The 14,079-nt window shown below is 39.7% G+C and overlaps 1 protein-coding gene across 7 annotated transcripts in view; it reads right to left on the bottom strand.

Annotated features, from left to right (window-relative positions):
- Positions 1-14,079, bottom strand: part of Srpk2 (SRSF protein kinase 2) — a 184,808-nt gene that overhangs the window by 62,594 nt on the left and 108,135 nt on the right. For all 7 annotated transcript variants that reach the window (XR_009588203.1, XM_060373926.1, XM_060373925.1 and 4 more), the window contains one exon: positions 6,207-6,358. Coding sequence is in view for 6 of the 7 variants with exons in the window: in XM_060373926.1 (XP_060229909.1) it covers positions 6,207-6,358 (152 nt within the window). In the remaining variant the exon portion in view is untranslated. The remainder of the gene's footprint in view (positions 1-6,206; positions 6,359-14,079) is intronic.

Genomic DNA, 14,079 nt, shown 5'->3' with positions numbered 1-14,079 from the left:
CAAAGCCATGTTCCAATTGTTGCCATTCAATAGGACTTTGCAGCAAGTGAGTGAGAGGGTTCCAGAAAGGAACATCAGCTCATACAAAGCATTGCTTTCCCTTAGATCAGTGGTTTTCAACCTATGGGTTGCGATTCCTTTGCATGCATCACATATCAAACATCCTGTATATCAAATATTTACACTATAATTTATAACAGTGGCAAAACCAAAGTTAGGAAGTAGCAAGAAAATAATTTTCTGGTTGTGGGTTAACACAACATCAGGAACTGTATTAAAGGGTTGTAGCGTTAGGAAGGTTGAGAACCACTGCCTTAAACAGTGACTCACACACAAAGTTGAGAGTGGAATAAAGGGCTATCACTTTAGTTGCAGCTTTGGATATTTTGAAGTATGGTACATAGGCTAGAGAGATGGCTCAGTGGGTACCGGCTCTTGCTGTGCCAACAAGAGGATCTGAGTGCAGATTGCCAGCAACCACATAAAGGTAAGGTATAGCTGAATGCACCTGTAACTCCAGGAGAGCCCACCCACAGAGAAGTACTACACACACTTTAGATGGGCAAACCACAATTACTTGATTAAGTACCTACAAGACTCCCAAGGAGTGGTACGTGGTATGGGCTCCTGACTTCTGAGATTCTTAATCATTCTTTGTGACAAGGGCATTTATGCAGAGACTCATGATGCAAGTACGTTGTTACATAAGACCTCCTAGAAGTGTTTGCTCACAGGCTGTGCCTAGATCCAACCCATGTGCTTTGGTTTGGAAGCAGAAACTGAAACACCACACAGACTATTGCTTCAGTTCCTACTCAGACAACTGCCCAGAGGTGACATACAAAAAGGAACAACCAGTGCTGGCAGCTGCTTAGAGACTAAGAAAATCCTCCTCCATAAGACAGATGGCTGCAATCTAAGGGAACCAGTTGTCAATGGGGACAGCAAAAAAATACATCAGGGGATAAACCAAAGGGGAATGACTGAACAGGGACAGGCACAAGGAAGTGAAATTTATATTCTTTAAGAATCTGTGTGACAGGCAGCAGGCCACATTACTTTTATCTCATTTTAACACCCTTAAATCTTAATATGCAAGATACTACTATTGCAGAGGTAGTGATATTATTATATTGTAGATTTAAAAAAATCGAAGACTAGAGCTGATAATTGTCAAAGGACACAGACTCAAAAAGCAAGAGTCATGGTCTAAACCCAAGCCTCTCAGAAACCAGTTGATAATGCTCCTGGACAGTCATAGTTGGTCAAGCTAGCTTGAGAGAAAGGACAAGAAAAGTCCCACTTTACTCAGAATGCCAAGGCAACAGACCGATGCAATGAAAATGTTTTTAACAACAGCAGAAATGGAATAATTGGTCTTTATGCTAAAATGAATAGTTCACAATTTTTAAGTAGCCCTAAACCTGAGGAGTTAAGAGACTAATCAGATACAACTTAGTTGGCCATGAATGACTAGGAACAGCAAAGCCCCAAAGGCATGCATGAAGATATGATGGAGTGATGGAGTTCTAGGTTAAGCTGCCTCTGCTGCCAAAATCCTATTCCTTCTTTGGTGAACATTTCTTCTGCAAAGAGAAAGGGTATGTGTACACTGTGTTACTGATGATGAAAAGCGGCTTGAAGGAGAAAAGTTCTCTAGGAATAGAGTCAATGTAAGCAAGAAGAATAGGCAGAGAAACACAAGATACCTTGGCCTAAGTGAAATATAATTCTTCCCCGAGAAAGAAGCATTTTCTTAAGAACCCAGTTCAAAATCTACTAGGCAGGGTCAAGGAGCAAAGAACAAGTACATGACAAGACAGACGGAAACAGCACAGAGTGGTGGCTGCTACCAGTAACTCAGCATACACACAGCAAATAGCTAGGACACAACACAAAGATGAGAGCAAGGTCTGCCATTACAGTGGTTACAAAAATGGAAAAGGAGAAAATCTGGCTGAATCTTCTGATACTGCAGTAGAATTAGAGCTATCAGATTAAGTCCAATACACATACAGAAGAATACGAAGTAAACACAAGAGATGTGTATGTCCCTAGCTCTGTCACAATTTTAGAAGCAATAATGACAACTATTAACACTAATGGAGTAATTAAAGTTACCCCAGCTAATAAACACACCTAATATCTGGCTCTCACTGTTCTTTACCCCCCCAAAAAAACAAAAAAAAAAAAAAAAAACAGAGCTCCGTATGGAAAAAATTTATTCTAGAGCTAGAACAGGGAAATATAATATGAGTCTAAAAGGTCTTGTTGTATTTGAAAGTTGTTTTTAAAAATTAAAAACAAAAGTGACCAAAAAATGACTGATAAATTTCAAAAGAACAGACACAAACTTTAAGGGTCCCCATGGCTAAACGTGGGATAATTCAAGCACCAAAACAAATGAAGATGATCCAGTGAAATCACTAAAAAGAGACCTATGACAAGTGAGTCTCCCGACATATTCACATAGCTGAAGCAGGACAGATACATCGACGAAAGCATCCATGCAGTCTTAAAATAATTCTCAACAAAATACCTAGTAATTTTAACTGGAGGGAAGAATAACCACATAGTAGAGATATCTGACATCCACCGTCCTAAGCAATCTAATCACCAGGAAGGGACTAAATCAAACTGTGTACCACCTGTTAAGGACACTGAGAAGAACAAAGTATCACTCTGGAGGTTTTCTGAAAAACATTACCTTAAAAAAAATGTGAAGGTTACAAAAACCAAGCAAATGCCGAATAATTCCCAAATAGATTAAATGAACAGAAAAGCAAAATATAATAGATTCTATTATGAAATCACTTTACATAAAGAGAAATATCAGCCAACTAGCAAATCCAAAACTAAGTGTGATAGCTGAATAGGGCTAACATCACTATTGATATCCTGATCTGAGGGCTGTGCTGTAGTTTACAGGAGATTGTACTTCATTATGGTCAATAATGATAACGTAGTCCTACAAATTCTGAGGTGACAACAATCATTAGTTAAGCTACTTAAGTTCAACCAATTATCTATGAAGGAAAAGAATGAGGCTGCTACAGTTCTTCCTTCAGACATCTTCAATCCATTTTAGGATTCTATAGGGCTTCATCATCCATGTGTCTCTAAGACCACGTGTTGAAGGCTTGGTCAACAGCCCATAGTGACACTGGGAAGTAGCAGAACCTTTAGATGGTGGAACCTATAAAGGAAGCTGGGTTACTATAGGGAACGTCCATTTGGACTCTGACCTCTTCCTTTCTTTCCTTTCTGACCACTTTCTAGACATGCCCTGACACAACAGAGAGGCAACAGGCACTGACTGAAACCTGATACCATGAATTAAAATAAACCCTTTCTTCCTTTTGATTATCTCAAGTAATTCTGTGATGGCAACAGAAACCTGACTAGATAACACTGACAGATCCTTTGACTGCACTTTTACCAGTGACTTAGACAGTGTTATGGTCCAGACAAAACTTCAGACCCTGACAGACATAAGGCCAACTAAGGGGCAAGGTACTCATACTTACAAGGATGTGCAAGAGTGACAGCATGAGAGAGAACACCAGCTAAAGCATACAACCGTGAGTGTGCATACACAGACAAAGGCTGTCACAATCTCTAACATGCCTTCTTGACACTGAAGTTCATATCTCAGAATGTTTATAGTTCCACATATTTTACCTAGAGTCAGCCCTAAGCAGAGCGTTCTTCATTCTGAGTCCTCTGTTTGGGAATGGAATGTTCCCTAGGCTGGTTCAGAGGTCTAAAGAAATATGAGAATTGGCTTCATCCCGACCTACACTGTGATCAACACACAGGGTTCATGCCAGTACTGTAGAACTTACTTGCTCAAAAGAACAGTTCCTAAATAATGATTTCCACAGTCAACAGTAAAATCCTAAGACAGAAAAACATAGCTCTCCATAATAACTGCATTTTCCAAACCAAGAAATATAGACACACAGGGAGGATGACCAATTCCTTTTCCAAACTGCATCTCTTATCTTTTATTAAACAGCATGAACTGCTGATGTGGTAACACTGACACGTTGGAGAAAATCCAACTTTTTTTCCTAATAAAAGCAGTGATTGTAGAGGCTGGAGAACCAGTTTAGTAGTTAAGAGCACTGGTTACTCTTCCAGAGGACCTGAGTTCAATTTCCTGTACCCACACAGTGGCTCATAACCATTTAAAACACCAGTTCCAAGGAATCTGATGCCCTCTTATGACCTCTGATGGCACCAGGTATGTTTGTGGTGCTTATGACAGATGCAGGCAAAAGATGCATACACGTAAAAAATTTTTAATCTTTTTTATGGTTTTTTTCAAGACAGGGGTTCTCTGTGTGGCCTTGGCTGTCCTAGACTTACTCTGTAGAACAGGCTGGTCTCGAATTCACAGAGATCTGCTTGTCTCTGCCTCCCTGAGTGCTGGGATTAAAGGCATGCACCACCATGGGAAAAGAAAAGATCTTAATTCTATGAGTAAACACCTATCCCTACAAGGGATTCAGATTACAGGAGCTCAGTTCTTTCATACATAACATCAGCCTTGTTCTCAGCACACAACTAAATTACAACAGCCAAAATGACTGTATCCATTAGATGACGATAAACACTAAGACACCACAGACCCAGAGATTCACTAAGGTTCATAGTTTGTTCACGTATGCATCTTCTGTCATCCTACCCTTACGTGACACAGAACCTGAATTACATTCTTAACAGCAGATAAACAACAGGGAAGCTCAGAATTGCAGGGAATAAAAATCCAAGTGAGCAAGACAAGTAACAGAGACAGCCAAAGAGAAACTTCTTTTCCTTCGAGACCTTCAGACTCCAGGCTGTACAAAGTACAACCAGCTCCAGGCATTCTTGGTATTCATCACATAACATGCTTGCCGCTTAGGAGTTTGAATGCTCAATTTTGCTCTTAAGCATTAATAAAAGAGTACTATTTTGCTGGGTGGTAGTGGTGCATGCCTTTAATCCCAGCACTTAGGAAGCAGAGGCAGGAAGATCTCTGCATTTGAGACCATCCTAGTCTACAGAGTGAGTTTCAGGACAGCCAAGGCTACAGTGAGAAGCCCTGTCTCAAAAAAGAAAGAAAGAAAGAAAAAAAAAAAAAAAAGAATATTCTACTTTAATAGTTTCTGTAGTGAACATTTTGGTTTCTTTAAAATCTCAGTTATGGTATGTAAATATGTTTTTGTTTTAATCTCAAGTGTGGAATATGAGGCTATCTTAGTTTATCCACATCTGATAATTGTCTCCTGTGTCTCAGAGAGGGGGTGACTTTGGCCAGCTGCAGTTAGTGGAATTCTGAGGACTTAGAGAGGGTATAAAAATAACCTCTGGGAAAGTAGGAAAGCCTGGGAAAGAAGGCTACTGCTTCCCATGCTGTTGCTGGCTCATCCTTCTCCTGTGTTTGCTGTTGCTGGACTCCTAGATATCCTGACAACTGTGAGATTGGTATTGCCCCAAAGAACCCAACGACCCTAACTAGCTTCAAGTACTAAAAAAGAATTCCGCCCCCTCTACCCACTAATCTTCTTTCCCTCCGACTTAAGTGTTGGGGGGTTGGAAGATATTAGGAGGAATAAGGGGTAGAGAATGGAGGCAGAGGCATAAGAAACCAATAAAATAGATTTAAAAGTATACCAACAAGTTTCTGTATCTTCTGTAGAATCATAGATGAAAACAAAACCTACCCTACCACACAGCAGCATCAACAACCCTTAGAAAGTCTTTTCATTTAAGTACAATGCCAGGAAAGTCTCTCTTTGTAAACAAATATGCATGCTTTCTTTCCACAAAAATGAGTACTATGTGATGCAATGCTATAGAGAGAAGGGAATGTTTCCCTTTTAGCCTAACAGGCATAAAGCTAAAAGCCAAATATAAGAGTTATAATTAGCTTCTGTCAGGAGCCTGGTACCTTCTATTCCTTATGTTCTTCTTAGATGGCTTATTAAACCCTTTATCTTTAATTGTAAGAGATCAAATGTGTTTGAAAGTGCTTACAGTATGTATGAACATACATATTTTTCCTTTCTCTTACAATTTTCTATACACTTTATACACTTTCTGGCATCATGCTATAGCCAATTTAGAAAGCTAATTTGATATTAACTCCCCCTGCACATTCCACAATTTACTGAGGGGCACAAGGAAAGCAAGCTCAGCCTGCCATTCCAGCACATCACCTTTGCAGTAATCTGCGGGGTCCTCCTGCTCCTCATCGTCCGATCCCAGAATCTCCTCTTCTGGCTCTGGGGGTACTGGGTCTGGCAGTGGTGGCGGTGGCGGCGGTGGTGGAGGAGGAGGAACTAAAGGAGCTTTCTGTTGAGGCTCCGGCCTGAAACAGCAGGAAAATAAAATCCAGTTACAAGAAGCAAATCATGCATTTTGGGCAAATCTGAGTTTCTTGGTATGAGAAAAAAATTGAACTTGTCACACATTAAGAAGAAATGCCGATTAAAGTCATTTTAGTTGAATTCAAACAACGTTTTATTACATGAACTGGAGGAGGGTGGCAACTTTTCCTTTTATTAATGAGTGTTTTTTTATAAGCATCTATTCATTCAGAGGTTCAGTATTTTTTAAGGCTGTAAAATTTTACCGTAATGAAAGAGTACCCTACCCTGTGGCACACAACTTTGTAAGTTATAACAAGGCCAGCCACCAGAGGAAAGATGCTAGCACGTCCTGAGATGATACGCAGAATCAGGGCCAAAGAAACTTCCCCAGGCAAACACTCATTCATTCATTTTGAAGGAAAAGTATGACCCTTTGGCTAAATCCAAGAGCTCCACCAGCCTTTTCTACATTATTCTTAGCATGAGTTTTAACTATAGCTAATGAATGCAACTCATCAATTAGCAAAAAAAAAAAAACACCTGCCACAAGTAATAAAGAAAGGTAAGGAGAGTGGAAATCAGGAGAAATTCCAAATATTGCAAATGAACAGAGCTGGAAATAACATGGAAAGCAGAGGGCAAACACCACCAAGTATCATTACCTTTAGGCAGGACAACTAGAAAACACTAAGAAAAACATAGCTTGCATTGATTTCTACTTGCTAAAAGGCAGGAGCTCTGAAAGTTCCAGCTGTTATCCAGAGTTAACAGGCATTAGGATCACAGAGGGACCCTTAAACAGAATAATCAACACAGGCCTCACTTCCACAAGCAGTGCCCAAAACTTCAACAGGACTTAGAGAAGTGCCACATTTTCCTGGAAAAAGACCTCCCAGGAAGTGGGGAAGCAGGGAAGCAGAGAAATGTCTCCGATTCTCCACTTCTCCTGAGGGAAAAGTGACAGATGGTCAGAAAGGCAAGCATCACACACTTTCCCAGAGCAAATTGCTCAGAATGGGCAAAATCTATCTGATCAATTTGTTCAATACACTTTGAAAGCTGCTAGAAACCTGACTAATGTAGACAGAGTCCCTAAATTATATTCCTGTCAGTGATTTTAGACAAACTGTCATGGTCCATTTCACCAAAGTTCAGAGACATCTGACAAATGCAATGCTTACTAAAGGCCCAAGTTACTTAGCAAGTTTAGCCACGTGCCACTAACAGGCATATACATAAATGTGTACACACATACAGCTGTGACCACCAAAAACGTATCTAGACACGGACAAATGTCCCATACAGAGTGCTGGCACTTCATACATACAGCTTCTCCTTGGCAGAACAGAGAGCACCTGTGACTGGGGGGAGAGTTTCCTTTCATTTGAGACTCTCAAGAACCTGTGTCTCACAATCTTACCCGAACTGCTGCACTGCTTATGTAGCTTAACAAACATCCAGAGTTTCTGTTCTAAAGAGGCCCTCACTCCTTCCAGTGAGGACTACACTGAACACAACGCAGGCACAAAGCAACTGAAATCCAGTTCTATCAATTAGAAGATGGTCAGTATACTATGATGAATAAGGTTGTTTTTTTATGTTGATGGCATAATAGTTCACTTGTTATCATTGTCAAAACAGCTGGATCTGTGCTACCTAACACAGCAGGCCACTGACTACAAAAGTACTGGCGGCAATGTGGCTAGTCAGAACTGATGTGTGTTTTGTGAAATACATAATGGATTTCTAAAGCAGTACAAAACAGGTAAAATAGTTTAGTATTTTTTATGTATTGTATTTTAAGATGTGTTATACAAGAGTTAAAGTGTATTATTAACATTAATTTCACTTGAATCTTTTTTACTTTGTTTAATGTGGCCATTGGAATCTGTAGTTACAAGGAAAGTATACACTGTATTTCTACTGGATGACAGTCACCCTGAACCATAGCAGTAGCTTAGCCTCAAGTTTACACTCCTGATCACACCAGTGATGACAATTTTTTTCTGAAGTTCTGTTTAATGACCTACCACATAACTGACACCACTTCTCAAAAATAGGTTCACCATTGCAAGTGCCAAAGTAATATCCAAACATCATGCCTCAATTCATTTTGAATCCACCCATACTTGTTGAAGCTGTCACTTAGCAGAAGGCAGGAGAGTTTCTTTTAGGAAAGAATACTGAACCATGCCCTGGCACCTGGGGAAAAGCAGGTTTGCTCTTTTCCTTCCTTGAAAACAGGGTCTTATTGTAAGAAAAGGCTGGCCTCAATCAGGCTACATATCCAAGACAGGCTTTGAACTACTGGTCTTCCTGCCTCCATCTCTCAAATGCTAGAATGACAGCATGCGCCACAGTAGCTGAGGCAGTCTGAGAGTACTGCAAAGCACACTGAATTATCAGTTATCTGAAAGACCAAGGGGCACAGGTTCTCTCAGAAGAACAGGCCTTGAAGCACGCCAGCAGGTTAGAAAACAACAGCCACCTATGCTGATGAACATCACTAGGAAAATATTCCAGGACCAGGGCTGGGAAGAGTGGCATAAGCCATTAAGTCCAGTACTTGAGGGAGAGGCAGTCAGGAGGATCTCGGAGTTTGAGGCCAGCCAGGTCTATACAGTTGAATTCTAGGACAGCCAGGGCTATGTAAAGAGAGCCTGTCTCAAAGGAAAGAAAAAAAAAAGTAATCTTTTCTATAGAAGAAATATTAGAAACACATAAAAATAAGAGTGCCAAGACAAACAGTTTAAGACAGAACTCTTATGAACAAATGGTGCTGAGATAAGCAAAAAGGTGCACTGGTGGGGCGAGGGGGCGCCCGCTGGGTGATTACTGCTTGCTACTCTTCTACAGGACCAAAGCTCAGTTCCTAGCTCCCATATTGGGATGCTCACAAATATGGATAACTGCAGCTCCAGGGTCTCTAACAACCGCTTCCAACCTCTGCAAGCACCCAGGCACATGGCATCTACTCACACAGATGCCCACATATAAATATTAAAGAAAGTTGAATGGCTGACTCACCACACACATAACTATTACTCTAACATGGATCATAGACTTAAATGAAGGATCTAGAACTCCGAGAAAAGAAACACAGGAGTCTTCATGATCTTGAGCTAGGCAGTGCTTTTTACACACAATACCAAATAAAAGAAAAACCAGAAAAACCATACTTCATCGTAACTGTAAAAACTTTTAAACAGGCAAAATAGTTTAGAGTAAAGGTACTTGCTTCCAAGCCTAATGATCCAAGTTCAAATCCAGGGACCCACATGATGGAAGAATAGAATGGACATTCTCAAGTTGTCCTCTGACTGTCAAATACACACTATGGCATGCCTTCCCACCTCCAATAAATAAATGTAATAAACTCTTTAAAATCTATCTCCCACCGGGACCCACATGATGGAAGAATAGAATGGACATTCTCAAGTTGTCCTCTGACTGTCAAATACACACTATGGCATGCCTTCCCACCTCCAATAAATAAATGTAATAAACTCTTTAAAATCTATCTCCCACCGCCTGACTCTGTCTTCCTTCTCTCTCTCTCTCTCTCTCTCTCTCTCTCTCTCTCTCTCTCTCTCTCTCTCTGTGTGTGTGTGTGTACTTGCCCACAGAAGCTTGAGTGTCATTCTCCTACTTTTTGAGACATGGTCTCTCACTGGGACCTGGGGCTAGCAGATTTGGCTGCACTGGCATGCCAGTGAGCCCCTGAGATTTTCCTGTATCTTCCTCAATACTGCCAGGAATTAATTTTAAGGCCCCCATCACCCATGCCTGGCTTTCAAAGGAAAAACTTTCATTCAAAAAAAAAAAAAAAGAAAAGAAAAAGAAAAAAATTAAGAAAACAAAAAGTCCACTCAACAGGAGAAAATATTTCAAAATCATATAACTGAAAAGCGACTTTCTTTTATCCTGGAATATATAAAGAAATCTTACAACTAACATTAAAAAGACACACTAATATAAAAACGGGCAAAGAAACTAAAAATGTAGTTCAATGGTAGAGCACTTGTTCATCATCAACAAGATTTTAAGTTCAGTCACAAACACCAAAAAAAAAAAAAAAACAAACAGAGGACTAGGATGGATATTTCGCAAAGAAAATATATGAATGATCAAAACACAAAAAGATCCTTAGTATCACTGTCATTTTGACGGTTTTAATTGTCACCTCGACAGTCTAGAATTAGCTGGACAGAGTCTGAACAAAGAACTGTCTGTATCAAGCTAGTCTGTGGGCATGTCAGGGAAGAGAATGTCTTGATTATGTTTATTACTCTAGAAAGACCCAGGCCACTATGGGCCGCACCATCGCAGGAGGCATGCCTTGATCTCTCTCTGGTCCTGACCATAGATGTGATACGATTAGCTGCTTCAAGTTTCTGCCTTCATTTCCCTGCAATGATGGACCGTAACTGAGAACTGTGAGCTAAAACAAACCCTTTCTCCCTAAGTTGCTTTGTGTCAGGAAGTTTTAGCATAGCAACAGAAATGAAAGTAGAACAGGCATCATGAAAGGGAAATCAAAATTGCAATGAATTGCCTCCCACACCAAGGCAGCTATAATTAAAATAATCCAACATTAACAAATGTTGGGAGGGTGGAAACATGGGGCCCTCGTATATAGTTGGTGAGAATATAGCACAGCTATTTTAAAGAACAGTCAAGAAAGTCCTCTAAGACTAAAGGGAGAAGATTGAAGAGATGGCTCAGCAGTAAGAGCCCTGGCTGCTCTTCCGGAGAACCCAGGTTCAATTCCCAGTTCCCACACAGGAGCTCATGACTGTCTGCAACTCCAGTCCCAGAGAATCTAATGCCTCCTTCTGGCTGCTAAGGGCACTGTACACTGGTGCAGACATACATACAATAATCATAAAAATAATAGATAAAATGCTCAAAAAAATTAAAAAATTTATAAGAATAAAAGGAGCAGATGAAAAGGCTAAGTGGGTAAAGTACTTGCCACCAACCCGATGACCTGAGTTTGACCCTTGAGACCACATACGATGCAAGGAAGAATCAACTTCTACTAGCTTTCTCTTACCTCCATTCAACATCACCACCCCCACTCAACTAATCAATGTAATCTTTAACACGCTAAACATTGTTAACATATGATTCAACAATTCTGCTCCTAGGTATATACAGAAATGAAACCTCTCCACAAAAAGTCTTGCCCAGAGTGCTCCCAGTAGTACTATTACCCATAATAATAGAAGTGCAGAAGCAATCCAAAGTCTATCAACTGTTCAACAGATAACATGTGGCATAAGCTTACATTAAAACATTCCTCCAAAGGAATAAGAAATGAAGTGCTGATATACGCTACAGAGTGCGTGCCCTCCTTTTCCTACATGACAGTTAGTAAAGATATCAAGCACACTGAGACCACGGGTTTCAATTATTACACAGTGAACAGATACTCAAAATAAGCAAAGATTTATAGACAAAATGAAGGAGCAGTTTTGCTGGTAAGAAGGGGTATGACTTAGCTGCATGTATTAAGCAGGTAACTTTAAGCTAGCCACTTAAAATTGTCAAATTATATGATATAATGAGTATATTCATCATTACTCCATATAGGACCTTTTAAAACTGTGGCTTTAAAAAAAATAACATTTTCTTCAACACTAGAATTACCCTACCACACCCATCAACTCTGTTCTGAATTTTGCAGGCATACTTGCTCTAGCAAAAACAGACAAGTCTGAAGCACCCTTCCCAAATGCACACCCACTCTGAGTCACTGTTCAGCCAGAAAGGGTTCCCAGCTCCTTCTAGCTCTTTTCTTTTTTCTTTTCTTTTTCTTTGAGCGTGAAATGGACAAGTGAACTGTACATCTGACAGTTAAAAACTTTGTTTACAGCTTAGATAGCAACTGATACAAATTTAGAAAATGTGGCTCAATAAATCTTCAATCAAAATTCAAAGAGGAGTTCCATATGAAATTTTTTCAGAGAGTATTAATATTTTAGCAAAGTTCACATAAAACAAAATCCTAGACCCAAAACTTTTTCTTCCTTCTCCTTTACTCTCCACCTTGGCAGTAGTGTTAGCTTGGGGAAAATCCAGTTGGCATATCTATTTACAGATAGAATCAATATATAACACATCACTTTCCCCAAAAATAGCTTATTTAAAATGTTAATATGCCAGGTACAATGGTGCACACCTATAGTCCCAGCACTCAAAGGCAGAGGCAGGTGGATCTCTATGAATTCGAGGCCAGCCTGATTTACAAAGCGAGTCCAGGACAGGAGTCCAAGACTCCTCAGAGGAACCTTGTGTGTGTGGGGATGTGGTGAGGGGAGCACTGGCAGTTCTTTCAGAGTACTCATGCAGGCAAAACATCCATAAACATACTATAGTTATTGCTGGGCAGTGGTAGTGCATGCCTTTAATCCCAGCACTTAGGAAGCAGAGGCAGGTGGATCTCGGCGTTCAAGGCTAGCCTAGTCTACAGAGCAAGTTCCAGAACAACCAGGGCTACACAGAAGAAGAAGGAAAAAAAAACAAAAACAAAAAAAACCACACCTGTCTGGAAAAACCAAAGTGGGTAGGTGAAGAAAGAAAGAAACCTGCTGTAACAGCAAATGACTGCTTCATGCTACTCAGGAAATAATGCAAGATATGTTTAAGAACAAAATTTCTGCAACTCTCGTAAGCCTTAAACCTAAAGGCATCTGTAATTACTAATGAAATTACTTCAATGAATTTCAAATAGAATTTATTTTCTACACTGAAATAATTCAAAACACACAGGAAATAAATGTAATCCTAGAATGCTATATATAATGTGGTAGCCAGCAAGCACATTAATTGAATAAAATAAAAGATACAGTACATTAATAACGTCATCACCCTATCAGGTCCTCAAGAGTCAAACACTCGCTAGCGCCAGTACAATATAGGCAGAACAGAACACTTCTATCACCAAAGTCTGGACAATACTGCTTTGGGAAAAATTTAGCAATGTATGTCTTCTGACATATTCAATAATATGATTAAGCTATAAAGAGTTTATAATCCTTTCCTCTACATTTTATTTTAAGTAACTTGAAGTTTTAGAACAGATAGTAAAATGGTAAGTACACAGGACAACCAGTTTAAATTAGATAAATGATTCCAGTACCTAAATATTTTGGTTCAGTATGTCTTATTAAAATTTATCTTAGAGATAATACAGTAATACTGGAGCATCACAATGTCTATCAAATGAAGAACAGCATTATGATAGAGCATTGTGTATCCACACAACAAAACTGAAAAAAATAGGAAATGAGCCAGACATGGGGAGGGGAAGGAGAAAGGGGAAAAAAGGAGGGAAGGATAGAGGGAGAAAGTCACAGCAGCAGCCACCAACAGGTGGTGGCAATGCAGATCTCTGAGCTTGAGGGCAACCTGGTCTACATAGTGAGTTCCAGGATATCCAGGGCTATACCAAGAAACTGTCTCACCCCACCCACAAAACAAGGATTGGGAGAAATGACAATATTAAGACAAAAAATCCACTTACAATGACATTAAAACAAAAATACTTAGAAATAAATATAAAAGACGTCCAAAGCAAAATATGAAGCCTGTAAAAGAATGCTGAAAAAAATTTAGAGGAGACTTAAATCCAGAGAAGCCACCTCATTTCTTGGATTGGAGAACTTACACTGTTATTAATGCAACATGTCCCAAGTGATCTATGAATTCAATATAA

Source organism: Meriones unguiculatus, chromosome 21 (assembly GCF_030254825.1).
Source record: "Meriones unguiculatus strain TT.TT164.6M chromosome 21, Bangor_MerUng_6.1, whole genome shotgun sequence".
Classification (NCBI taxonomy): Eukaryota; Metazoa; Chordata; class Mammalia; order Rodentia; family Muridae; genus Meriones; species Meriones unguiculatus.
Note: the sequence above shows the minus strand (reverse complement) of the source record. Positions and strands in the feature narration are given on the sequence as shown.